Genomic DNA, 26117 nt, shown 5'->3' on the forward strand with positions numbered 1-26117 from the left:
TGATCTGGTCTCAAACACAATGTAGCAATGCTGACCTTGAAAACCTAATCTTTACTTTCCAAGTGCTGTAACTACAGGTGAGTACCACTGAGACATTTTATGTTGCTGTTTAAATATGGCTGTTAATCCATTTTTTTGTGTGTGCCTCAAACATATGCTTTGCATACATAAGGTCTAAGGTTAGATCAACAAATCCTGAATCCAAAAATGTATATAAAGCATGTGTAATGTTTGTTCGAAGACAGTCTCACTATGTAGCCTTGGCTGGCCTCAAACTCAAGGCAATCCTCCTGTCTCTGCCTCCCAGGTGCTGGCCTGTGTCACTATTTTTTTTTTTTTTTGGTTTTTTTCGAGACAGGGTTTCTCTGTGGTTTTGGAGCCTGTCCTGGAACTAGCTCTTGTAGACCAGGCTGGTCTCGAACTCACAGAGATCCGCCTGCCTCTGCCTCCTGAGTGCTGGGATTAAAGGCGTGAGCCACCACCGCCCGGCTCTGTGTCACTATTTTTAAAAAGATAGTAAGAACATAATTTAGTTACTGTTATCTTGCAAATTAGCAAAAACATCATCAATATTAAAAAGCTTTCCATACATATGAAAGTAACTGAAGTGTCTTTGACAAAAAAAAAAAAAAAAAGATAATTAACGAACCCTAGAAAATAAATGCCTTCCAGGAGTTGGGCACAGTACATACCTGTAATCCCAGCACTTGGAAAGCTGACCAGAGAGGATTGCAAATTTGAGGCCAGCCTGGGCAACACAGTAAGATCCTGTCACAAAAGACAAGACAGACATAAAAGAAGGAATGGTGGGAGGAAGGGAGAAACGGGGCTAGGGAAGGAAGGAGGAAAAGGGAGGGAGGAAGAAAAGAAGGGGAAGCCTTCTAGGTTAGTCTATAAGTCAAAGTAATTACAATTTAATATATTTTAGGAGCTGTGGGCATGACTCAGTTAAGGACCTTGGTTTATAACCGTTAACAGGGAGCTAGGAGAAAAACAATATACCCAGCATACATTAAAAGCCATAGCCTTACATGCCCTACAACTATTATGTGTGACTTCTACTACTTGGGAAAAGTCAAATTCATAACTAGCCTTTTCTTTCCAGTTTCAGCTCTTCATGACTATACTAGGGCATGTGTTAGTCCTACTGACTACCCAGAATCCATTTTCTAGATAATTCCAACACATGCCTTTGCAGCCGCTTGCTTCAGTTGGTCTCCCGTACACTTTCAAGTAAACAGAATGGCAATTACTCTCCACCTTATACCTTAATACATTCACCTTAATACAAAGAGAATCCCAAATCTGCCCCCAATCAAATGCACCTATCACCAAGTTTTATTAGAAAGGGCTTCTAGGAAATCACTTTTGAGTTACTATTTGCAGACTCATCTCACTCTTTAAAGAAACATAGAACACAAGAACCTTCCCAAAACTAGACATAAATTTCTGTCGTTTCTATCAAGTTAAGTGGTCTACTAAATTCAAGTTCCCTTTGTTCATATAGTTTTATAATGTAATCTCAGCGGCTGCTTTGAGTAAACAAAGAAAGCATTCATCACCATGATAAAGGGCTCAAAATCAGGTTACTTTTCATTGTTTTATTCCTTTCGAAAGGAGACAAATTTATGCTTTCCTGCTCTACATTTTTTTCACTAGCGAAAACACTACTCGGGGTAATTTCAGGCTGCCTAGATGACACTAGATTTTGAAGTCATGAAAGTTCTAAAGAAATATGCAAAGACTAAATATTAGGAACATGAACTTCACCTATTTCTTGGATAACACAGAGAAAGAGGACTTTCCTGAGGATAAATCCTTCACCAAGTAGTGTCAATAGATTGCACAGATCTTTGTTTTTTATGTGATCAAGAACAAAGACTTCTACTACATTCCTTATCATCAACATAGGGCTTTTTAACTATTATATTTTAAAATTGGCTGTAAAATAATGCCAACCTACTTCTGTAGCTTAAAAATGTTGAATGATTTCTACTCCATGTATAATATCAATTTTTGAGAATTACACCAAGCTGTAAGACTAGCTGTATAAACCACTGCACATTATAAGCTAGATGGAAATATATTACAAAGTCATACTAAAAAATACGTAACTAAGCAGGAAAAAAAATCCTTATCATTCTTGCTTTTAATTTTCATTTCCCTCTTTGGTAATACACCGAAATGTGAAACTAAGAATATTTTACCTCCGTATTAGTAACAATGAGCAACAGGTCAAAAGTAAATCATCTGGGCAGACCACTTAAGGGCACAGAATTAATAGCTTTTTAATAGCAAACAAAGACAAATTACCCAGAGTTACACAGTGGGAGTGAATGACCATGTTTGTTAACTCCTAAAAAAAAAAAAAAAGTACTTAAGGGAAATAGGATAAGAAAGAAGTATTGGAAACCAAGAGAACGCTACAGGAACAAGTACAGGATTCAACAAAGAAGTGCCCTTGACTATATTTTGAAAGCCAGCTACTTGAAAAAATAGCCAGAGAAATTTTACTGAAAAAAATAAACAATAAGTATTTATTGAGTATCTACTATGTGTCCAATACTTCAAGAAATACAAAAGCATTGTGACTTAGTTGCTGCTCTCAGGGAGCTTACAATCTAATTTGAGAAACAGTTCAGACATTCTAAAGTTGGACTGGGATGGGTTAGGCTTACCACCTCTAACAGAGCAACTAATCCCTAGATGCTTAGTTGCAAAGACTTGTGTCCCATTCCCCAACCACCTTCACTCTAATAAGGAGCCTCCGGGAGTTATAAACACTTGGGGGCGGGGAGCAGTACATTTGGCCCTTAGTCACTATTTTACACGAGAGCAGTGTCTCCCATTCTCAACAGAAACAATCATTGGGATAATCTAATAATTAAAAACAACGGTGTAGGACCACAACACAGTTTTATCAACAGATACACATCCAAAATGTTTTAATCTCTAGTAATGCTGGTTGTCAAACTGACCCACATCCCCTTCCAGCAATCACATCAGATATCCCCAACGCAGAATATGGGAGGTGGAGACAAAAAGGGATTTCTCCAATTAATAATCACAGCGAGTCAAAGGCAAAAAGACAAAAAACGTTAACAAAATCGCCTTTTACTGTGGTGTCTTTCCACAACACCAGAGGTGGCTAAATTTTAAGAATCGTGGAAAAGCAGTCTCTTGTTTGTGACATCACTTTGCACAACAATTTAGGGGCTGTCCAGCAGGTGAGGGTCTCAAGAAATCTGGAATTCCATTCCCATTATGAGAAGGATGAACAAATGCCCAGTGACTTAGTGACGTCCCTTGGGCGGAATACAACTCATGGGGGCCTCTATGCCCAGCTTCCCAAATAATATAATGGCTGGGGTACCCAAAACTACACTAAAGACAACAGGGAGCTAAAGACAGCCGCTAAACATATATTCCATGATGAGGGTCGGTAAGAAAGAAGGCAGGGGAGGAAGAGGAGCTGACAAAGAGGCTGGAAACGAACAGGACAGAAGCCCACGCGCGGAGGATGGGAGCCTCACCCCCCTCCGCGCCACATCAAGAGCCCGTGGGGCCATTCGCCTCTCTACCTCCCACCCGGAACAAATTAATCCTCCGCACGCCAAACTGAGGGCCACCTGGGGGAGTTTAGGGCAGCTCCACCCCATCGCCCCCCCTCCGCGCCCCCAGACCAGGCCGGATCCGGATCAGAGGCCCATAGAGGACTGGGAAGGGAGGAGGCTTTCTCCGCAGACACTGGCCCTAGTAGAGAACCCTACCTCAGGCCGGGCCCGGGCCTCGCTCGCCCGCGCTGTTTCTCGCTCTCCCCCTTCAGGCTCTAGCCGCATGCCCCCCCCTCCGGCTGCCCCAAGCCCCGCCCCGGCCACGCTCCCAAATCGAGGCCCCGGCTCTGGCGCGGCCCAGTAGGCCGCGAACCCAACTATAAACAAAACCTCCGGCGGCCAACACGGGGGGTGAGGGGAGGCTGGAGCCCGGGTTCGCAAAACTAGAAGGGTGTACAGCGGGGAGACACACGGCGTGGGGGGGGGCCCTACCGCGGGAGGGGGTACGGAGGGGACAGGGCCGAGGGAGGGAGGGGAGAAGGGGATCGCGGATTTAAAGGGGCCGCGGACAATACCCGGCCCCGCCGCGTTGCCGCTGCCGCCGCCGCCGCCGCCAACGCCGCTGCGCTCCCAACTTTACCTCAGTCTCCTCCACACTGACACCCCGGGCCGCGCCGCCCCTGTCACGTGATCGAAGATTCCCTCCTCCCCACCCCCTCCCTCCTTTTCCCTCTCGCGCTCGCTCTCGCGCCTTCCCCCTCCCACTTGCCTTCCTGCGTCCCTCAGCACGTGACGCGAAAGGACCGTGCACGTCAGCGTGCGCGCGCCGCCACGCCACGAAACACAGCTCCGGAGTTCCGCGCGCCCGGCCCGCCCCCGCCCCCGCCCTGGACGGCTCCTCCTGCATCACATGACTCCCGGACGGCCTCGGCTTCCTCTTACTGGCGTAATTCCGCGTCTCTCCACCCGGTACTCCCAGGTTTCCTTGCGGACGGGGGTCACGTGACGGGGGTGGAGCCGAAAGGCGTTGTGCTTAACTAGCGCCCCCCATCCACCATGTTTTCTGGCCGTTTCTAGTTTGATTTGTCCCCAAAACCAAATGGAAATGGCCGGGAACTCCAAGGATCATAGGCGCCCTGGCTGAGGCTGGGCTAACGCGCAAGCGCGGCGGGAATATCCTAGCAGGTCTTCGCGGAGAGAGACGATGGCGTCTAGCAGTAACTGGCTGTCCGGAGTGAATGTTGTGCTTGTGATGGCATACGGGAGCCTGGTGAGGAGATCCCCATTCCATTCCTGCTGTGGCGTCTGTCCCAGCCGAGACCCTCGGGAGCTGTTCCTTGGTTCCATTCCTCAGCCACTTGCTCGGTATCTAGGCTTTTGCCTGGTGTCCTTAGACTGCCCGCCCCGGACTGAAAACCCTCTTAAATTCTAGGGCCAGATATCACGCCTCCCTGCTATTAGCCTTACACCCACCCTATCCTCAGCGACCTGGCTTTGCCCTAAGTTTTATCCCACAGCATTCTGCTCTGAGAGCCTGAGCCCAGGCATTTAGAATGTTTTTTCACTTAATTATTGTTGTTATTAAAGATGATTCTAATCTTTTTGGGCAGGTTTTTGTATTACTGTTTATTTTTGTGAAGAGACAAATCATGCGCTTTGCAATGAAATCTAGAAGGGGACCGCATGTCCCTGTGGGACACAATGCTCCCAAGGTAGGTCCTTGGGGCACAAGGTAAACCTGATTCTTTCTTTTGCTATTTAGGCACAAGGAGACTTGCTCTGACTTTAAGAGATGACTTAATTCATATATTTTTATGTCCAATTCATTTTCCCCTTCACAAACTAAGCAAAACTAACTGCGGGCTTGGCTCCCTTGCTCACTGCTGCTGCACATGTCAAAGAGCTAAGCCAATTCATCTGTAAAATGTATCTCATGCCCATCTTAAGTTACCAAGTGTTTCGTGCAGCTTTCCTTTAGCGTGATGTTGGGAATGGTTACAGTTCACTGCTGCTGTGGAATCGTTATTGTCTTTGCAGAATCTGAAAGATGCCCATTGTGCCGGGTGGTGGTGGCGCACGCCTTTAATCCTAGCACTCGGGAGGCAGAGGCAGGTGGATCTCTGTGAGTTCGAGGCCAGCCTGGTCTACAAAGGGAGTTCCAGGACAGGCTCCAAAGCTACAAAGAAACCCTGTCTCGAAAAACCAAAAAAAAAAAAAAAGTCCATTGTGCTTGCCTAGAACACATAAGTCTCTGGGTTTGATCCCTGACACTAGAAAAAGGAAGAGGGAAAACATTAATAATCCCCCATCTCCTCTGAAGTCTTTTTCTTGGTGGTCTAGAGCTAAGTAAACGTGACATTGAACTCCTGATCCTCCTGCTTCCAGCCACCAAGTGCAGATATTATATAGGTGGCCATCACCACTCCCGGTTTAGGTGGTGCTGGAGGTTGAACCCAGGACCTGGCGCATGATTGACAAGTGCCCTCTCCCAACTGAGCTAACATCCCCAGCTCTAAACCAGAATCCCTGGTACCCCGTTGGCATCCTCGTACTTTTCAGTCTTTCACTTTGTAGTCGAGACAGCTGACTTTACCAGCTTCCTTCTCTGACTCTTCCCCATTACCAGCATCAAGCTCTACTTCCTGAATCTCATAACTTTGCACACACTGTCACTGACCTGAAATGTCTTCACTTGGCTGCCCATTCACTCCTTTGTGGTCTCTTGTAGGCCAGGCTGACCTCCAGAACTCACTGTGTAGTCAAAGTTGCCTTGAAGTCCTGAGTGCTGGAATTACAGGCCTGCATGGCACTACCCAACTCCTTAGGTTAGATCTCAGTTTAAAAGTTATTTACTCAAAAGAAGAATGCATATTGTATATTTTTTTATTTTGTTTTTGTTTTTTCTGAGCTGGGGTTTCTCTGTGTAATAGCCTTGGCTATCCTGGAACTTGCTTTATATTGACCAGACCAGCCTTGAACTTGGAAGAGATCCACCTACCTCTACCTCCCAAAGTACTGAGTTTAAGGGCCTGAAATACCACAACCAACACATTACATATTTTAATGCAAGCTTCTTTGTATTCTTATGGTACTTTGAATTTCTTATACCAGCTTGCCCTTTATGTTGGTTAAAACGTGCTTTCTTTGTTGATATAGATCTCAAGGTTTCTGACACATTGGAGGTGTATCTCCATCACACTAGGTTCTATAAATAGGAGGTAGTCAAATTTTTATTTAGTAAAAAAATAGGTAGAACTAATGCTAACACATGATTCCTTTAATCCTAGAGTGTGTTCATTCCTTAACAATACTATTTCCCATGTGCTTATTCTGGCACAGTGGAAAGTCTGAAGAAAGATGCAGTAGACTGCAATGTCAACAGGACTCTTTCCACTTGGCCATATGAAAGAGCACAGGGATTGGTTTCTAGCACATGATGACCAGTTAAAACTTAGCTATTTAGTAACCTCTAGACTATGTAATGTCAACATTCTTTTAACTTATTCATGTATGTATAGGTACATATATAGAGAGAGAATAAAAAAGAAAATCTAAGTTTTTATCTACTGGTATTGAAAGCATAGATTAATAAAATCACTTGGGGAAATGGTTGGGCATGATGTAATAAGAATGTACATATATGCCAGGTGGTAGTGGCACACACCTTTAATCCCAGCACTCGGGGGCAGAGGCAGGCAGATCTCTTGAGTTCGAGGCCAACCTGGTCTCCAAGAGTTAGTTCCAGGACAGGCTCCAAAGCTACAGAGAAACCCGGTCTCAAAAGACAAAACCAGAATGTACATATAGCTGTCTAATCCTTGGCCTAAGATTCTGTCCTAGAATAGAACAAATTTCTTTGGACTCTGGCATCCCCTAAGGTTAGATAGGTTCAAAACTGATAATGGTGGTTACTTCTAAATGTGTGAGGACTGCCACATTAAGTAATTTTTAGTACTTTTTTTCCTTTTTCTTGACAAGGTCTTATGCTGTAGCCCAGATTGGAACTGGACCTAGGCCACACTGACCTTGAACTTGGAGCAGCCCTCCCACTTTAGCTCTCAAAGTTTTTCTGGCACACCATGTGGGATAAAGTTCTTTACAACAAGATTCTTCTTAGTCTGACTTAAAATCAGAAATCACGTTGGTGTTCAGCCTAAAGAAATTCTGACAAGTTAAAAAAAGGTCTGGCTTAGAAGCTGATGAGGTGCTCACTGGTTAAGACCTCTTGCTGGAGTTTTGGCCCAACACATATGTTAGAAACCAGGGGTCCCTGTACTCTTGTAACCCCAGCTCTGAAGGTGGCAGAGACTTAAAGGATTGCTGGGGCTTGCTGACTTTCCGCCTCCGTGAGAAAACCCAAGCCCTTGGGCTGGGGAGAGTGATAGAGGAGAACACGATACATGCATAACCATTCAGGTGCATGTACAACTCACACACATACACAGACACACAAGTCTTCAAAAGAGACGAGCCAGGTGAGGTGGCACATTTCTTTAATCCCAGAACTCCAGAGGCAGATGATTCTTTGTGAATTTGAGGTCAACCTGGTCTACATAATGGGCTTCAGGGCAACCAAGCTACATAGACCATATCTCAAAAATCAAGAGATTGAGATTTGCTTGGAGCTGTATGTCAGAGGATCTCAAAGCTATTGTTAGATTTCTTTGTTTCATCTTAGTTTACATGCTCTGGATCTGTTACAGATTGTTAGGAAGCAGAATACAAGGTAATGATGCTGTCTTGTTTCTTCTGAATGCACAGGACTTAAAAGAGGAGATCGATATTCGACTATCCAGGGTTCAGGACATCAAGTATGAACCCCAGCTCCTTGCAGATGATGATACAAGACTACTGCAGCTGGAATCCCAGGGGAATCAAAGTATGTGACAAGCTCCTGGTAGGTTTTCAGTGTAGAGATATCCACAGCTTTAGACCCTCTACTGTTAGAGCCCTCAGCACCACAGTTATCAAATATGTGCCAGATACAAGGAGACGGTTTGCTAATTTACTATAATCTGGGGTGTTTTGAGAATAATAGCTGACACTGGTCTTTTTTTTTTTTTTCCCAGCAGGTTGCTACAACTATCTGTACAGGATGAAAGCTCTAGATGCCATTCGTGCCTCGGGTAATTTAGCTGATAAGGCATACTCTAGAATCTAAACTAGGAAACAGTAATGAGCCACCTTGTTAAGATGTGCACATTTATCCAGGAGTGGTGGTGCACACCTCTAATCTCATCATAACTCAGGAGACAGAGACAAGCAGAGCTCTGTGAGTTAAAGACTAGCCTGGTCTACAACAGAGTTCCAGGACATCCAGGGATAGCCACAAAGAGAGACAGTGTTTCAAAAGAGATAAATCACCTTGGATAGTTAATTATGATTTTTCAAGACAGGGTTTCTCTTAGTGGCCCTGGCTGACCTGGAACTCATTCTGTAGACTAGGCTGGCCTCAAACTCAGAGATCCACCTACCTCTGTCTCCCAGATGCTGGCATGAAAGGGGCGTGCCACCACCACCACCCAGTGGTAAATTATTTCTTCTCCCAAGAGTCTGACTTATTTTGGTTTGGGTTTTTGGTTAATTTTTTTTAAGTTGGAGATAGTTGCAAACTTACTGTGTTTCCACCTTGAACTTCTGAGCCTCCTGCTTCCACTTCCCAGGGCTAAATTGTGGGCATTTTGCTGCCACACCCAGTTTATTTGGTGCTGAGGACCCAAGCCAGAGCTTCTGGTATGCTAACTAAGCAAACAACTGAACTACATCCCCGGATCAGTTTATGGTTTCTTTCTTTCATTTTAGTTTTTGTGTGTTTGGGGGAACTGTTGGTTTGTTTGGATTTTTAAGACAGGATCTCAATATTAGCCCTGGCAGGCCTCCAACTCACAGAACCCCCCTACCTCTGTCTCCCCAGAACTGGACAAAGGCACACACACCACATCTGCCCTTAATTACTATGTTATGCTGTGTATTATGTGCCTGCATGAGTTTATATGTACTGTGTGCGCGGGGGACCAAAGAGGGAATCAGATGTCCTGAAACTAGAATTACGGGTGGTTGTAAGCCTCGAAACCCAGGTCTGCTACAGTCATAGTCAGGCTGTTAGGTGCTGAGCTATCATCTCTCTAACCCCCGGCATATGGTTGTGGGCTTGAGGTTTGTTTGTGTTTGTTTGAGACAGGTTGTAGCTCAGATTGGCCTTGAACTCAGCATCCTCCTGCCTTAGCCTCCCAAATGCTGGGGTTATCAGTATGTGCCAATATACTACACCTAGCATTTATGCTTTTAAGTTTTTTTTTTTACTGAGATCTCAAGTTTCATGAATTGAGTGATGATAATTGTTTTCTCACAAAAGAATCTGCTTTCTCACTAAGTCCACAAGAGATAGTTAAAGGGTTTTTTCACATTATGTGACTACTTGCATGTTCTTGTCTTAAAGTTTATATCTTATTATATCTTAAAGCCAGGTGGCCAAGTAGAACCGTATAAAAGAATGTTAATGCATAGAGCTTAGAATTGTGTAGCCACTACCAAATGACCATTTGAACATAGCTGTGTTCCTCAGATCTTAATTCTATTAGAAACTTTTTCAACTCATTCATGTCATTAGATGTTGTCTTTTTATTAGTGTATATAAACTTTGCTTGATAGGTTTCATGATAGGGCTGGAGAGATGGTTCAGAGGTTAAGAGCACTGGCTACTCTTCCAGAGGTCCTGAGTTGGATTCCCAGCAACCACATGGTGACTCACAACCATCTGTAATGAAATCTGGTGCCCTCTTCTGGCCTGCAGGCATACATGCAGATAAAACACTTTATACCAAATAAATAAATAAATCTTTTTTTAAAAAAAGAACGGTTTCATGATGATAAATTGAAGATATTTTTGTTTTTCAACTTTGTGGGGTGGTTTTGGGAATTTTGGGGGGGTTTTTTTTGGTTTTTAGTTCAGTTAGTTCGGGTTTTTTGTTTTTGTTGTCGTTTTTCTTTTTCTTTCAAGACAGGGTTTCACTGTGTAACTTTGGAGTCTGTCCTGGAACTCACTCTGTAGGCAAGGCTGGCCTCGGACTCAGAGATCCACCTGCCTCTGCCTCCCAAGTGCTGGGATTAAAGACATGTACCTCCACCACCCAGCTATTTTTTGTGTTTTTGAGACAGGGTTTCTCTATAGCTCTGAGTGTTCTGGAACTTGAACCAAGCAGGCTTTGAACTCAGATCTGTCTGCCTCTGCCTCCAGAGTGCTAGGATTAAATGTGTGCGCCTTCACACCAGACTTAATAAAAGTTATTTCTTTTTTTTTTTTTGGTTTTTCAAGACAGGGTTTCTCTGTGGTTTTGGAGCCTGTCCTGGAACTAGCTCTTGTAGACCAGGCTGGTCTCGAACTCACAGAGATCAGCCTGCCTCTGCCTCCCGAGTGCTGGGATTAAAGGCGTGCGCCACCACCGCCCGGCTAATAAAAGTTATTTCTAAATTTGGAAAATTAACTAGAAAAAAAAGACAGGAAGAAGAGGTATCCTAATGCTGTTGTCTTCTCAGAGATCCCATTTCATGCTGAAGGCCGGCACCCCTGTTCTTTAATGGGTAAGAATTTCCGCTCCTACTTGCTGGATCTGCGAAACACTAGCACTCCTTTCAAGGGTGTCCGCAAGGCCCTTATTGATACCCTCCTGGATGGATATGAGACCGCGCGTTATGGGACAGGGGTAAGTTGGACAGTTTTTCCTCCAGAGAACTAAAGGATGGAATGCTCCAGACAGATACTGATTTTTCCTTTCTCTTTCCTAAGGTCTTTGGCCAGAGTGAGTATTTGCGGTATCAGGAGGCCTTGAGTGAGCTAGCCACTGTGTGAGTAGTACGGTGGGGCATGTCATGTTTTGTTTTTTTGTATAACCCACTAAAATGTCAAAATGATCTGATCATGGTGGTGCAGGCCTTTAACACCTGCACTTAGCAAATCTCTGTAGGTTGGATAGAAACCTGGTCTGCATAGCTAATTTCTTGACACCCAGGGCTACATAGAGGAAACTCATTCTCAAAAACAAAAGGTCTGAAGAGATGACTCAGAGGTTAAGAAAACCAGCTGCTCCTGCAGTTGACCAGGGTTCAATCCCCAGCATCAACATGAGACCTCACAACCATTTGCCGCTCCTGTTCCAGTGGGAGCTGAAGCTCTCTTCTGGCCTCCATAGGAACCTGGCATTTATGTAGAGCACAGACATCCAAACACACTACATAAAAATAAACCTAAAAAAAAACATGGTATAGCTAGCAAAGGAATGAAGATTTTCAGCACCTTTCTACACGCAGACAGAATACTGAGAATACTGTATACATAATAAATAAATAAATCTTAAAAAAAAAAGAGCCTAGAAAAGAACATTTGGTTTAGGCAAGGAGTCTGGAGAGATGGTTCAGCGTTTATAAGAGTGCTTGCTACTCTTCTAGAGGCCCAGAGTTTAGTTTCCAGCATCCATGTTAGATAGTCATAACTTCCTGTAACTTAAGCTCCAGAGGATCCAACACCTATTCTGGCCTACACACGGGTAGCCTACATTCACATAGACGTACACACATAAAGCAAAATTTAAAATAAACCTTTAGGAGCTGGAGGGATGTTTAGCGATAGAGAACTTCTCTTCTGGAGTGCCTGGCTTGTTTTCTATCACTCACATCGGGTGGCTCACAGTGACCAATCCAGGGGATACAATGCCAGCTTCTAATGTCTTTGGGCTCCTGTACATGTGTGGTGCACATACACACAAATAAAAAGTCTTGAAAGAAGCTAGGAAGGAAACCTGATAAAATTTCACTTGGGTCGGGTGAGTTGGTATATGCTGTAATCCCACCACTCAGGAGGCAGAGACAGGCAGATCTATTAGTTTGAGCTTGCCTGATCTACAGAGTAAAGCTTTGGGATAGCCAAAGCTACACAGAGAAACTTTGTCTCAAAAAAGAAAGAAAGGAAGGAAGAAAGGGAAGGGGGAGGGAGGAAAGAAAGAAAGAAAGAAATCACTTGAAAGATAAATGCTGATTTCACTTACATGGTCTAAGTAGTCAGACTCTGGTGTAGGAGGTTCTATCTGTGTTGCTTTTATTGGTTAATTAATAAAGAAAACTGCTTGGCCTGATAGGTCAGAACATAGGTAGGCAGGATAGACAGAACTGAATTCTGGGAGGAAGAAAGCAGGATTGCCACCATGGAGCCAGCCACCAGGTTAGACAGGCTGAATCTTTCCCGGTAAGCCTGACCTCGTGGTGACATACAGATTTAATAGAAATGGGTTAATCAAGATGTGAGAGTTGGCCAAGAAGTGGTTAGATATAATGGGCCAGGCAGTAATTAAGTTAATATAATTTCTTTGTGGTTATTTTGGGGGTTAAGCTAGCCGGGCAGCGGGATGCAGCCTGCTTTTCCATACTACAAGACTCAGGATGTAAAATGGTAGTTGCTAGTACCTGAGAAGATAAGCATTATTTAATCAACATAAACATTAGTATGTGTAGCTGGGTGGTGGTGGCGCACGCCTTTAATCCCAGCACTCGGGAGGCAGAGGCAGGCGGATCTCTGAGTTCGAGGCCAGCCTGGTCTACAAGAGCTAGTGCCAGGACAGGCTTCAAAGCTACAGAGAAACCCTGTCTCAAAAAAAAAAAAAAAAAAACATTAGTTATGGGAAATGCAAAACATTTTGAAGGTTGGCAGTACAACATTGTGATTGTACTTAACAGTTCAAAGCTTATAGTTTAAAATAGTCCACCTGTTTCTCCAGCCATCGTGGTAGAGCACATATTTAATCCCAGCACTCAGGAGGCAGAGGCAGGCAGACCTGTGAATTCAAGGCCAGCTTGGTCTGCGGAATGAGTTTCAAAACAGCCAGGGCTACATAGAGAAACCCTGTATGGGAAATGTTTCCTGTGTGTTTCATTTGATATTTTGTTGTTGAAGCTGGGTGTGATGGCCTAGCCTGTATAATAGTGAAGACCTTTTCTGTCCCCTCTTCCTCCACACACTTCAAAAAAGAAAAGATTATAATGGAAATAAGGACTTAAAATTTGTTTTTCCTGTCATACCTAAATCATCAAATGATTTTAGTAATGAGTTGTTTGAGTTTTTGTTGTGGTTTTAGTTTGTTTGGCAGTGAAGGTGGGTCATGGGGGGGATATAACAGACGGACAAACATCATTAGGCTAGACTGACCTTGAATTTATAATAATCCTGCCTCTTGGAATTGCAAGTGTGTGCCTCCATGCCTGGTTTAGTAACTGGTAAAATACATCAGAGACCATTGTAGCTGCATGTTCTGGGTGGAATAATTTCTGTATTGTATTCTGTTTTTTGCTTGTTTTTTTTTTTGTTTTTTTTTTGGTTTTTTTTTTGGTTTTTCGAGACAGGGTTTCTCTGTGGTTTTGGAGCCTGTCTTGGAACTAGCTCTTGTAGACCAGGCTGGTCTCGAACTCACAGAGATCCGCCTGCCTCTGCCTCCCGAGTGCTGGGATTAAAGGCGTGCGCCACCATGGCCCGGTCTTTTGCTTGTTTTTAAAGATTAGTTTTATTAGTTTTAATTATGTGTACACTGGCCTAGAGCTAGAGTTATAGGCACCTGACATGGTTGCCAGGAATTGAACTCTGGGTTCTAGAAGAGCAGTATATGCTCTTAACCACTGTGTCATCTCTCCAGCCCCTTTCTGCTAGCTTTCATTCTGTCCATGTCTTCTGTGTGTTCTTCAGGGTCAAAGCACGAATTGGGAGCTCTCAGAAACAACACCAATCGGCAGCCAAAGACCTAACTCAGTCACCTGAAATGTCGCCAACAACCATCCAGGTCACATACCTCCCCTCCAGTCAGAAGAGCAAACGTCCTAAGCACTTCCTCGAACTGAAGAGCTTTAAAGACAACTACAACACGCTGGAGAGTACTCTGTGATGGAGCTGCAGACGCCACCTGTGCAGCCTTCATGCCGTCTGGCTCAGCAGGCCCAGACTTTGCCAGCCAAAGCTTCTGTTGAGGCCAGAGCTCCTTCAGAACTGTGTATGAAGGGTCATTCCCCAGTCCTTTCTTAGAGGCATTTTCAAATACTGGCTAAGACCCCGGTATTTTCCAAAAGCACTTTTTCTGGATTTGAATTCAGATGTCATTAATGTTTCTGTCAAAGCTTCCTTGAAAATCTCCACTTGTTTTTGTTTTTGTTTTTTTTTTTAAGATTTATTTATTTATTTATTGTGTGCACAGTGTTCAGCCTCCTTGTATGCCTGCAGGCCAGAAGAGAGCACCAGATCTCATTACAGATGGTTGTGAGCCACCGTGTGGTTGCTGGGAATTGAACTCAGGACCTCCGGAAGATCAGCCAGAGTGCTCTTAACCTCTGAGCCACCTCTCCAGCCCCTCCACTTGTTTTTGGCTATAATTCACCTACGCTGTTCAATGCTGTTTAGTCCCAAACATGTAAACTGAGGTCTAGCCTATTGCACTCAGTTGAATAGAAATATTTGGGTTTAGAGCATCTCAGATTTGATTGGTGGAAGTCATGAGAAAAAGGGAATGAGAAAGTGGGTAGAATGTCCTCTGGAATTTTGGTGCTCCATTTAAACAGATGTATTAAGACATGGACACGACTTTCTTGAAGTGGAGGGATCTGTCCCGCCGTCACCTAATACTATTATGATGAATAAATAGGAACATTCTGGCACTTGGCATAACCAAGTTGGTGAGATGTGGTTTCTTCTAATGTCAGTGTATTAGTCTCAGTTCACAAATTAATAAAATTAACTACTAAATGTGATTTTATTATTATTATTATTCTGTTGGTGGATTTCTCTGGTTTTTTTGTTTGTTTTTTGTTTTTTTGGTTTTTCAAGACGGGGTTTCTCTGGTTTTGGAGCCTGTCCTGGTCTTGAACTCAGAGATCCACCTGCCTCTGCCTCCCGAGTGTGGGATTAAAGGCCTGCGCCACCACCGCCGGGCTGGAGGGTTTCTCTTTGTAGAGACTGGCTGGCCTGGAATGCGCTTTGTCAACCAGGCTGGCCTGAACTCATGGACATCCACCTGCTTCTGCATCCAGTGCTGCAATTAAAGGCATGTGCCACCCCCTCCGGGCCGTGAGTCATCTCTTTAGAGTGAACTTTAGAACAGTAAGCATTTGCAGCAGAAATCCTAACAGAAATAGGGACTGTGTAGTTCATGCTCATAGCCTGACCTGGTTCCTAATAGAATGCTGGAGAACCAGGATTCCCTTTAGGTCACTAGGGCAACAGGCCAAGTAACCAGTGGACTCCAGGACCAGGGTCATTGTTGGACGCCTAAATGTTGCTATAACTACTGAAACCTTGGTGACCAAACTAAACAGAAAGGAGAGCCTTCCCAGTAGCCTCAGAAACACCAAACATGTCTGTAGATATGTCTGCGGAAAAGATGACAAAAATAGAAGAGGTGTGCAGTCGGGAGTGGGGGGGCGGGAGAGGTGTGCGGTCGGGAGTGGGGGGGGGCGGGAGAGGTGTGCGGTTAGGAGTGGGGGGCGGGAGAGGTGTGCGGTCGGGAGTGGGGGGGCGGGAGAGGTGTGCGGTTATGAGTGGGGGGCGGGAGAGGTGTGCGGTTAGGAGTGGGGGGCGGGAGAGGTGTGCGGTTAGGAGTGGGGGGCGGGAGAGGTGTGCAGTTAGGAGTGGGGGGGCGGGAGAGGTGTGCGGTTAGGAGTGGGGGGGCGGGAGAGGTGTGCGGTTAGGAGTGGGGGGGCGGGAGAGGTGTGCAGTTAGGAGTGGGGGGGTGGGAGAGGTGTGCGGTTAGGAGTGGGGGGCGGGAGAGGTGTGCGGTCGGGAGTGGGGGGGCGGGAGAGGAGCAGTTAGGAGTGGGGGGGCGGGAAGGTGTGCAGTTAGGAGTGGGGGGGTGGGAGAGGTGTGCAGTTAGGAGTGGGGGGCTGAAGAGGTGTGCAGTCAGGAGTGGGAGGAGTTTCCCTTGATGTGGTTTCCAGGTGGGTTTACCCGAAGTTTACCTGAGAGAGGCCCTTGGAAGAGGACAGGAGAGTAGGCAAAGACAGGGAACCACGTCTCAAACAATAACTGTTCACATATGTCCCACTCTGGCCTCTATATTTTCTCAGTTTATTCTGAGAAATGAAGAACTTTCTCACTTTCCCATAGGAAACTACTTCATTCCTCAGAGTAGGTGCTGACGGTCAGATTCTAGTAATCAAGGCAAATCAACGGAACTCCTTTTCTTGCAGAATTTGAAAAGAGCCGTGGCACTTAAGAAGATGGTCAACAGGTAATCTGTGTTTCCATCTTCTCCCATCCGTTGGTCTTTTCGGCTCTCCTCTCCAGAGCCACCGCCCAGATCAGCTCTCCTTTGGGGACTCACTCCAAGAAAGAAAGAAATGGAGCAGACGGGGCAGCCTTGCTGTGGAGCAATCCGTGCTCCAAGAGGAGTGTGTCAGTACCTCGTAGATGGGCCTGTTTCTCTCTGACTGCTTCCCAGGCTCTGGAAAAGGCACAATACTGTCTGTTCCTGCCTGCCTCTGTACTAATTACATAGCAGGTATTTGGTGAACGAGTGACAGGATACCCACAAGACTGGACTGCGCATTTCACCTGCTGAGAGTTTCATTCTGGGCACTGGGGTGTTGAATCCAGGGCTTTGTGCACGGAGGTGCTCCACCACCAGTTATACCTCCAACCCTAAGCTTTTTTTCTAAATTCTGGCAGAAGCAGGGCATGGGGGCTCACACCTATAATCCCAGTACTCGAATGAGCATGAGTCTAAGGCCAGCCTAGGTTACAGGTATGATTGGTGCACTCTTTAAAACTCCCAGAGGGAGAACCAATATGGTGCATATGCTTCACTAGAGAGAGCAGAGACAAGTGGATCTCTTGAGTTTGAGCCCAGGCTAGTCTGCATACTTCCACAGGGTTATATAGTAAGACATTATTGAAGGGAGCTGGCAAAGGTATCTCACTGGTAGACTGTCTAGATGCACAGAGCTTGGGTTTATTTCCCAGCATTCAGGGGATACAGACAGGAGCATCCAAGTGAATTGGAGACCAGCCTATGCCATATGAAACTGTCTTTTAAGAAAGGTAGCTGGGCGGTGGGGCGCACTTTTAATCTCAGCACTCAGGAGGCAGAGGCAGGCAGATCTCTGAGTACGAGGCCAGTCAGAGCTACACAGAGAAACAAAGGGAAAAGGGGAAAAAGGCACTGGTTAGGAACAGTGAACTAAGACCCAGTTCTAAATGACCTCGCTGACACTGCTTTGCATTGCCTTTTGTGTGTGCTGAAACAGCCAGCAGCTCTGCCTCTGTTGGTAACAGTGCACTTAACACCCTCGATTCTGTGTGTGTTCTGGCCACCCTTTCAAGAACTGCAGTCTTCTGACAGTGACAGAGGTTCTGGTCACAAAGGAACTGCTTTAGTACAGATTTAACTCTCCTCCTGACTCTCACCTGCTTAATCCCCACCCTAAACCTGGGACAGGTGGCAGAATTCACATACTCACTGTATGTGGCAGATGACATTAAGCCAGCGGAGGAACCTGTATGCTACGCTAAGGATGCAGGGCGATATGGAACAGGAGTTAGCCCTGTCCAACAAGCAGCTGCTGACGGTGAGTTCTAGGAGGGCAGCCTGGAGTCTCCCCTTCCTGCTGTGTCCCTGCTCTGTCATGACTTAACCATATTGTTTACATCTGAGATTTTCATCAGAACATATCAAATGTCAAAGCTCTTTTTCAGGAAGTGAGTTTTGTAAATTTTCACACAGTTTGCATTGTTTAGATAGGGTTTAACAAAGTTTTGTTTTCTTGGGTTCCTTGGGTTGGATTGGATTTTGTTTGAAACAGAGTCTCACTTTGTACCCCTAGATGACCTGGAACTTGCTATGTAGACCAGGTTGGCTTCCCTGAACTCAGAGATCTACCTGCCTCTGCCTCCCACATGCTGGGATTAAAATGCACCACCACCACCCCTAGCCAGGGGGTTATTTTATGTTTAATTTTTTTGGCATCTTATTTTTTAATTTATTTTTATTTTATTGAGCTATACATTTTTCTCTGCTCCCCTCCCTGCCTCTCACCCTCTCCCAAGGTGCCCATGCTCCCAATTTACTTGAAGATCTTATACTTACTACTTCCCATGTAGATTAGATCCATGTATGTCTCTCTTAGGGTCCTCATTGTTGTCTAGGTTCTCTGGGATTGTGATTTGTAGGTTGGTTTTCTTTGCTTTATGTTTAAAAACCACATATACCTTCCTTAAGACCCAGCAATACCACTTTTGGGTATATAGCCAAAGGATGCTCAATTGTGCCACAAGGACACGTCTCAACTATGTTCATAGCAGCTTTGTTTGTCATAGCCAGAACCTGGAAACAAACTAAATGCCCCTCGACTGAAGAATGGAAAGGAAAATGTGTACATTTACACAATGGAGTACTACACAGCAGAGAAAAATAACGACATCTTGAAATTTGCAGGCAAATGGATGGCGCTAGAAAACATCATATTGGGGCTGGAGAGATGGCTCAGTGGTTAAGAGCATTGCCTGCTCTTCCAAAGGACCCGAGTTCGATTCCCAGCAACCACATGGTGGCTCACAACCATCTGTAAAGAGGTCTGGCGCCCTCTTCTGGCCTTCAGGCATACACACAGACAGAAAAATTGTATATATAATAAATAAATAAATAAATATTTTTTTTAAAAAAGAAAACATCATATTGAGTGAGGTAACCCAGACCCAGAAAGACAATTATCACATGTACTCACTCATATGTGTTTATTTTTGAAACAAAGTCTTGCTCTACATCACAAGATGGCCTGGAACTTGCAAACATTCTGTCTTTGCTTCCTTTATGCTGAAATTATAGCCATGTCCCATCACCCAGCTGCAGCTGACACATTTCCAGTTCCCAATGCATTACTTTGTTCTTTTCATCCAGGTGAGACCCTTCTCCACCTGAGGTGCCAATTGCTGTGTCACCTCTTAGTATCTTGAATACCTGGCAGATGTCTTAATTCATGGTGCATTCTCAGCAAAATATTTGTTAACAATGAGTCTTGACCCAAGGGTGGGGAAATTAGATAGGCTTCCCTCCGCTGACTTATTCTCTTCTACCTCCTTTTTATGTCCCTACTAAGGCTAGGTCCAAGGGAACCCAGGGACGGGGAAGGCAACCCGAGACTGAGAAGGAGCATTAACCACCCAATACCACACTTTACCGCCTTCCCTGCCAGGTCCGTCAAGATGCCTTACACCAACTGTTTGCAAAGGAGCATCAGCAGTACCAGCAGGAGCTCAGTCAGCTGGGCAAAGCTTTTTATGAGGAGAGACTGTGACGCTGCCCAGACACTGCTCTTCGTCATGCCTGCCAACCCGCCTCTAGTCTCTACCACAAGCTTCCCAAAACACGCCTGAAGCTGGGACTGTTGCTTCTGAAAACAAGAGCGACACCTTGTGGTCAGGGTGGGATATGCAGCGTTGTAAGAGGAGAGAATGCACAATGTCTGGTTTAAAGAAATCCTGATTTGGTTTAACAAATAAAGATTTAGATTTAGACCACAGGGTTTAGTATCAGCCCTGAGTCTTGGTTTGTTCTTGGCTTCCTTAATTTTACTTCCTAGATTCTGAGCACTGTTTCTCTTCTGGCTGGTTTTGTGTGTCAACTTGACACAAGCTATAGTTATCAGAGAGGAAGGAGCCTCAGGTGAGGAAATGCCCCCATGAGATCCAGCTGTAAGACATTTTCTCAACTAGTGATCCACGGGGAAGGGCCCAGCCCATGGTGGGTGGTGCCTTCCCTAGGCTGGCGGTCCTGGGTTCTATGAGAAAGCCATAGGGAACAGCACCCTTCCATGGCCTCTGCATCAGCTCCTGCCCTGTTGGAGTGCCTGTGCTGACTTCCTTTGTGATGAACAGCAATGCTGAAGTGTAAGCTGGATAAACCCTTTCCTCTCCTACTTGCTTTTTGGCCATGGTGTTTGGTCCCAGCAAAAGAAATGCTAAGTAAGACAGCCTCGGACCTCGGTTTCACTGTTCTTTCCTGAGTTTGTGGACAAACAGCATTAAACATGGTTATTAATGGATAGGCACTGTGGTGCTTGGGTGTCAGGGGCTGATTTTATGTTTGGAAGTTATCTCATTATTGTGAAAACATGGATTGGCTTGTTCTAGGCCTGAGTTGCTACTCTACAAAACAGAGATTCCAGACTTCCATTCCTCCGGGCACTGGGTGTGCACTGCAGCGGGTGTGAAGTATCAAATGGTGGGTTTGAGGGGCTCAGAAAGCATGCCCGCTCTCAAGGTACTGGACACTATAAATTCTAGAAAGTAACAGCATGTGCATCTGTAGGCCTCAGGAAAACATGTCATCTAGAGATCCCCATTCACAGAATCTGCCAGGAGAATATGTGCTCTGATGTGATTTCTAACACTTTCCCCTACACGCTCACCTTTCAGCAGCAGCCACTGGCCCCTCATCTGTGCCACAGGATCGTTTCCTGCTGCAGAACTCTCGTTGTCTCCCCTCCAGCCCATCTCTATCCTTAGTCTCTTGCCAAAGCCTGCATTTTTATTTAGCCTCCGGAAGCTGCTACCTCCAGCCCCTCCACATTCCACCCAGGAAGACCTTGGAGAGGCAGCAAGTACAAAGAGGACATCACAGGCTTGAGGGTCAGGTATGGGGTCACAGTATCGGACCCTCTTCTGGAGAGGACTGACACATCGGCTGTTGTCAGGAGAGCACAAGTCCAGAGACTGGCCTAAAATAGCCCTGTCTTGGTGTCCTGTAGCTAACCCACACACAGTTCCCTCTTCACCCACCCTCGTCATTAGTAACCAGCCATGAATACTCCCTTCAGATGAAATGACGCTCCCAGGCTGGTGGGGAAAACAGGCTGCGAACAGTAATTCAAGGTGCAGTGTGAGTTCTGTAAGGAGATGAAGCCACAAACACCTCACTTGGATTTGACACCAAACAAGACTGAATTTCTATTTCTTCTGTCACCCACATCTCTCTCAGCTTCCTTCCTTCTTACCTGTCTCCCAGGCCACTGCTATTCACAGGTACTATGGCCTGGAGTAGAGAACAGTGGACAGGTCTGGTTCTCAGTCTTCGTCCTGCCACTTCCTGGGTGTTTGGCCAAGTGCACATTTAATATTGGGGGCTGGGGTGGGTGGTTTGCTGGAGAGATGGCTCATGGTTAAGAACACTGACTACTCCTGCTGAGAACCCAGACTGGAATCCTAGCATCCATATGGCATCTCATGATTGTCTAGTTCCAGAGGATCCTCTGCAGGTACCAGGCATGCACATGGTACATAGGCAGACACGCAGAACAAAATGCCTATGCACATAAAATATTTAAGTCTGAGTTTTGGTTGCCTATTTATAAAATGAAAACAATCTCTACCTTATCGGGTTGCTGTGGGAATTAAATAAGTCACTTAGAAGAAATCACCCTTAATATGTAATGTAAACAGGAAGCCATGATGCTGTCTTGCTGCCCCAGGATACTTTCTCCCTTACTTCCACACCCACTGCTCTCTGTAACCAACCTCTTTGGTTTCTCTGTTCATTTGGACTCGCTGGATGCCCTATCCCCTCTGCATGGATCTCTGACCTTGGCCTATTACCTCAGGGCTCGTCAGTGCCAGGCTGGCTCTATTATTGGCAGGTTGGCCCACGATAGCACCCATGTTCCCTGACCCTCCCTGCCGATGCTGTGTGCTCTGATGACATCACTCAACTGTGCCCCTCCAGCCAGATGCTGCTATAACTGATGTTATACTCTGCTCTTGCAGCTTAGAAGAACTTAGATCTATTTGAAATAGATGAAGAAAAAAAAAACAAAACACCCACACCCAGAGCTCAGTGAGATGGCTCAGTGGGTAAAGGTACTTGCCTGATGACCTGAGCTTGAAGCTAAATTCCACATACTTAAAGGAGGGGAAAGACCTTCACAGAGGCACAATGACACAACCACACACAAAAATATAAAGTGTGGGCTGAAGAGATTTAACTCAGAGGTTAAAAGCACTGCCTGTTCTTCCAAAGAGTGTAGAAGGAGCTGCAGGCAGACCTGCTTTTCGTCCCACCCTGCTCCTACATGGTTAGCTTTACACCTGAAATAACAACACACAAACTGTATTCTTTTAAACAATGCCTAGCCCGTTAGTTCTAGCCTCTTATGGGCTAATTCTCACATCTTGATTAACCCATTTCTAATAGTCTGTGTAGCACCACGAGGTGGTGGCTTGCCAGGAAAGATTCAGCATGTCTGACCTGGCGGCTGGCTCCATGGCAGCTGCCTCACTGCCTTCTTTCTCCCAGCATTCTTTTCTGTCTTCCCCACCTACCTATGTTCTGACCTATCAGGCCAAGCAGTTTTCTTTATTAACCAATGAAACAACAGACAGATAGAAGACCCTCCTACATCAAAAGGGCCCGAGTTTAATTCCTAGCAACCACATAGTGGCTCACAACCATCTATGATGAGATCTGGTGCCCTCTTCTGACTTGCAGGCATACATGCAGGCAGAACACTATATATAATAAATAAATAAATCTTAAAAAAATAATATATGTAAGTGTAGTTTTTAAAAAAGGGAACACTAAAATGACTTTATCAGGCTTGCTGTGTCTTCCCAGGCTTCTTTGCTCCTCTATACCCTAAACACTAGTGTTTTCTTCTTTTTTTTTTTTTTTTTTTTTTGGTTTTTCGAGACAGGGTTTCTCTGTGGTTTTGGAGCCTGTCCTGGAACTAGCTCTTGTAGACCAGGCTGGTCTCGAACTCACAGAGATCCGCCTGCCTCTGCCTCCCGAGTGCTGGGATTAAAGGCGTGCGCCACCACCGCCCGGCCAACACTAGTGTTTTCAATTCTTATTGATTTTTGGTTTTTTGAGACAGAGCCTCTGTGTAGTCCTACTGTCCTGGAGCTTACTATGTAGACCAGGATACCTCAAACTCAAAGACCCACCTGCCTCTGCTTCCTGAGTACTGGGACTAAAGGTGTGAATCACCTCCGCTTTTGGCAAGTCTTCCATTCTTTCTAGTCCCTGTCCAGCTCTTTCCTTCCTCCTGTTTTCCCATTGTGACCAAGGCTTCAGAAACAAACAAACAAAAAAAAAAAAAAACAGAACTTGGAAGGTGAGAGCTGAGTGAGTAGAGGGCAAGAACGGAAATACTCTGTATTCACCACACAAACGTGGGGACACCAAAGAGAAAAGATGGCCACACATGCCTATGGGGCCTTAGGCCCATTTGTTAGTCTTTCCCTGGAAGGCAAGTTCCACACGATAGGAATTGACTTGGTGATGGGACAAGCTATCGATCTAGATCAAAGTCACTGTGGAGTGCGTGTGTGTGGGAGGGAGATGTCAGGATCGATCGGAGCAAGGACACACGGAACATGCCTGGGGACTGATAGAAACTGTCCTCCCACCCTCCCTACACTTCCATACAAATCCCCCACCCTCCATACAGCTGTAACTTGGGCTAGTTTCTACCACAGTGAATGAAACATCTGCCTGCCAAATGATGCTGCATAGACCCAATTCTCTCCAAAAGAAAAAAAAAAAGAGAGAGAAAATCAGGTTGAATTCCTGTGAAGGAATAGCCTCGAAGAAACCAGCCCAAGAGTTCTGGTGATAAAAAAAGAAAGGAGGGAGAAACCCTGTCTCGAAAAATCAAAAAAAAAAAAAAAAAGAAAGGAGGAAGAAAGAAAGGAAGGAAGAAAGAAAAAAGAAAGAAACTGCAGAAAAGGGGGGTCCTGAGGGATGCAGGCCACTTCCTGGCAGAAGCAACTCCCTCTTGCTCTCGATCTAAAAGCCTTAGTTTCAATTTAACCAGGCAAGAGAAGCTGTTAGTCTTCTTGTGCAGAGCCCAGATTGAAACCTGCAAGTGAAGCGGCTTTTCTATTCTGGACACCCAATGATAACTTGAAGAAGGTTGCCTAAAGGACATGAGGAGACAAGGCACGAGAGATGAAAAAGTAGCAGCACAGACTTTCAGAAGTTCCCGTGGCTACTGCTCACAGTACTAGAAGCTGTGCAGTCGGAGTCCCCTGAGAAGACAGAGCAGTCTCGTGGGAGAGATCTGGGGCGGTTAGAAGTTTGCTTGGAAAGGGAGAAAATAGCATTTGCGAACCCCTAACCCTACCCCCGGAAGGTCCTGGACAGCTCAGATGGCACCGAGGGGCAGGTGGCAGAGCCGCTGAGGAGCTGTTGACACTGGTGATCCTCTGGAAGCTGGTGCTGTCACAGAACAGCGTGAAGCTTCATATGGGAGCTTAAGGAAGTGGTGAGTGCCCAGATGTGAGTCTGTGCCCAGTGTTCTTGCTGTAGGCAAACATGATCCAGCAGACACCAGACACGGTGGAAGAGGGGTTGTGGCAGGGATGGCATGAAGGACGAAGGAGCGAGAACGTGTTCTGGGAGGGAAAGAGCAGAGCGAGGGTGCCCTTAAAGAAGACCTTTCTTCACAGCGGGGAGAAAGGTGAATCACTAGGGAAGCTCACCTGCCTGCTTCTGTGTGATATGTTTGATATTGGGTTGTTAAATCAGGAACCAACTAAATGTCAAACATATTCTCACAGCAGTGAGGAGACGTGGCACCACCCCCTCTGCTACTTCAGTCCCTGGAGTTCTCAGACTTTTGCCTGCCTTCTTCTTCTTCTTCTTCTTCTCCTTCTCCTTCTCCTTCTCCTTCTCCTTCTTCTTTTCTTTAGACAGGGTCTCTATGTAGCTCTGGCTGTCCTAGAACTCATTATGTAGACCAGGATGGCCATGAACTCACAGAGATTCTCCTGCCTCTGCTTCCAGGTATAAAGGCATGTGCTACCATGCCCTGTGCCTGTTGTCTTTTGTTTTTTGGGTTGTTTTGTTTCTTGAAATGTTGGCAATTGAGCCTGAGGACCCACAGAGTCTAGACAAGTGCTCTACCACTAGCTGTCTATTTACCGAATTTATCGGTAAACAATTCCCCTGGAAGAGAAATAACTGGTGCCCATGTTAATCTTTCCCTGGTTCTTTTTTTTCCCTATCCCCTTTCCTTGATTGGCCTCGGAAGTAGGAGTGCTTAGCTTCCTTGCTTTTTTATTTATTTATTTATTATGTATACAACATTCTGCCTCCATGTATGCCCCCACACCAGAGGAGAGTGCCAGGTCTCATTACAGATGGTTGTGAGCCACCATGTGGTTGCTGGGAATTGAACTCAGGACCTCTGGAAGAGCAGCCAGTGCTCTTAACCACTGAGCCATCTCTCCAGCCCCTTAGCTTCCTTGCTTTTCTCCAACAGTTAGCAGATGCTCTATGGAGCAGTCTGCTCCTAATGAGGAGGCTCCCTGGAGTGAGACAGCTCTGCCCTGCCCCCCTGATGCTTGACTCAGTTACCACGTGGCTGCGGTTTAACCTTGACACTAACTGTCCTTGACATTATGAGCTAATTAGAAAGAACCATTTCTATTTTCCCCTCGCTAGCTCTGGTCACCTTGAACAGTGTCCACTTCTCTGGCATATCTGGGTATATGGCAACTGTGTATGGGATCAATTGCCACCTGTCGATAACAAGAATCCAAGTGGAATT

The 26117-nt window shown here is 45.5% G+C and overlaps 3 protein-coding genes across 36 annotated transcripts in view; 2 read left to right on the forward strand and 1 right to left on the reverse strand.

Annotated features, from left to right (window-relative positions):
- The window catches only part of Ubap2l (ubiquitin associated protein 2 like), a 58348-nt gene extending 54091 nt beyond the window's left edge, over positions 1 to 4257 (reverse strand). For 25 of the 27 annotated variants that reach the window (XM_041655566.1, XM_041655565.1, XM_041655564.1 and 22 more), the window contains exon 1: positions 4130 to 4222. The gene's annotated coding sequence lies outside the window, so the exon portion shown is untranslated. Of the gene's footprint in view, positions 1 to 3770; positions 3913 to 4129 lie in introns of those variants that run through there. The other 2 variants (XM_041655542.1, XM_041655543.1) reach the window with 2 other exon arrangements.
- A 286-nt stretch (positions 4258 to 4543) lies between these two features.
- Positions 4544 to 15327, forward strand: CUNH1orf43 (chromosome unknown C1orf43 homolog). Of its 7 annotated transcripts, none has more exons than XM_041656622.1 (7): positions 4547 to 4824; positions 5165 to 5266; positions 8316 to 8433; positions 8624 to 8680; positions 11091 to 11257; positions 11341 to 11399; positions 14281 to 15327. In XM_041656622.1, exons 1-7 carry the CDS (start codon positions 4759 to 4761, stop codon positions 14474 to 14476), a joined length of 765 nt encoding a protein of 254 aa, XP_041512556.1. In that variant the 5' UTR covers positions 4547 to 4758; the 3' UTR covers positions 14477 to 15327. The 7 variants fall into 7 exon arrangements, with proteins under 7 accessions (XP_041512561.1, XP_041512559.1, XP_041512560.1 ...); XM_041656623.1 differs by having other exon boundaries at positions 8627 to 8680; XM_041656625.1 differs by lacking the exon at positions 5165 to 5266 and having other exon boundaries at positions 4545 to 4824.
- Positions 15328 to 15906: 579 nt separating this feature from the next.
- Positions 15907 to 20073, forward strand: CUNH1orf189 (chromosome unknown C1orf189 homolog). 2 transcript variants are annotated; one of them, XM_041656652.1, is made up of 4 exons: positions 15907 to 15979; positions 16767 to 16807; positions 18014 to 18143; positions 19767 to 20073. In XM_041656652.1, the coding sequence occupies exons 1-4, from the start codon at positions 15935 to 15937 to the stop codon at positions 19866 to 19868; spliced, it is 318 nt and encodes a 105-aa protein (XP_041512586.1). In that variant the 5' UTR covers positions 15907 to 15934; the 3' UTR covers positions 19869 to 20073. The 2 variants fall into 2 exon arrangements, with proteins under 2 accessions (XP_041512586.1, XP_041512587.1); XM_041656653.1 differs by having other exon boundaries at positions 19671 to 19867.
- The last annotated feature ends 6044 nt before the right edge of the window (positions 20074 to 26117 follow it).

This window comes from Microtus oregoni, unplaced genomic scaffold, assembly GCF_018167655.1.
Source record: "Microtus oregoni isolate MIOR12 unplaced genomic scaffold, Mior012 000007F_ref0000211, whole genome shotgun sequence".
NCBI lineage: Eukaryota > Metazoa > Chordata > Mammalia > Rodentia > Cricetidae > Microtus > Microtus oregoni.

Coding starts and splice junctions, on each gene's coding strand:
- CUNH1orf43 (XM_041656622.1), top strand. CDS start 4,759: ATGGCGTCTAGCAGTAACTGGCTGTCCGGAGTGAATGTTGTGCTTGTG. Junction 4,825..5,164: donor TGATGGCATACGGGAGCCTG/GTGAGGAGATCC, acceptor CTTTTTGGGCAG/GTTTTTGTATTACTGTTTAT. Junction 5,267..8,315: donor TGGGACACAATGCTCCCAAG/GTAGGTCCTTGG, acceptor CTGAATGCACAG/GACTTAAAAGAGGAGATCGA.
- CUNH1orf189 (XM_041656652.1), top strand. CDS start 15,935: ATGTCTGTAGATATGTCTGCGGAAAAGATGACAAAAATAGAAGAG. Junction 15,980..16,766: donor AGATGACAAAAATAGAAGAG/GTGTGCAGTCGG, acceptor CTTTTCTTGCAG/AATTTGAAAAGAGCCGTGGC. Junction 16,808..18,013: donor CTTAAGAAGATGGTCAACAG/GTAATCTGTGTT, acceptor AACCTGGGACAG/GTGGCAGAATTCACATACTC.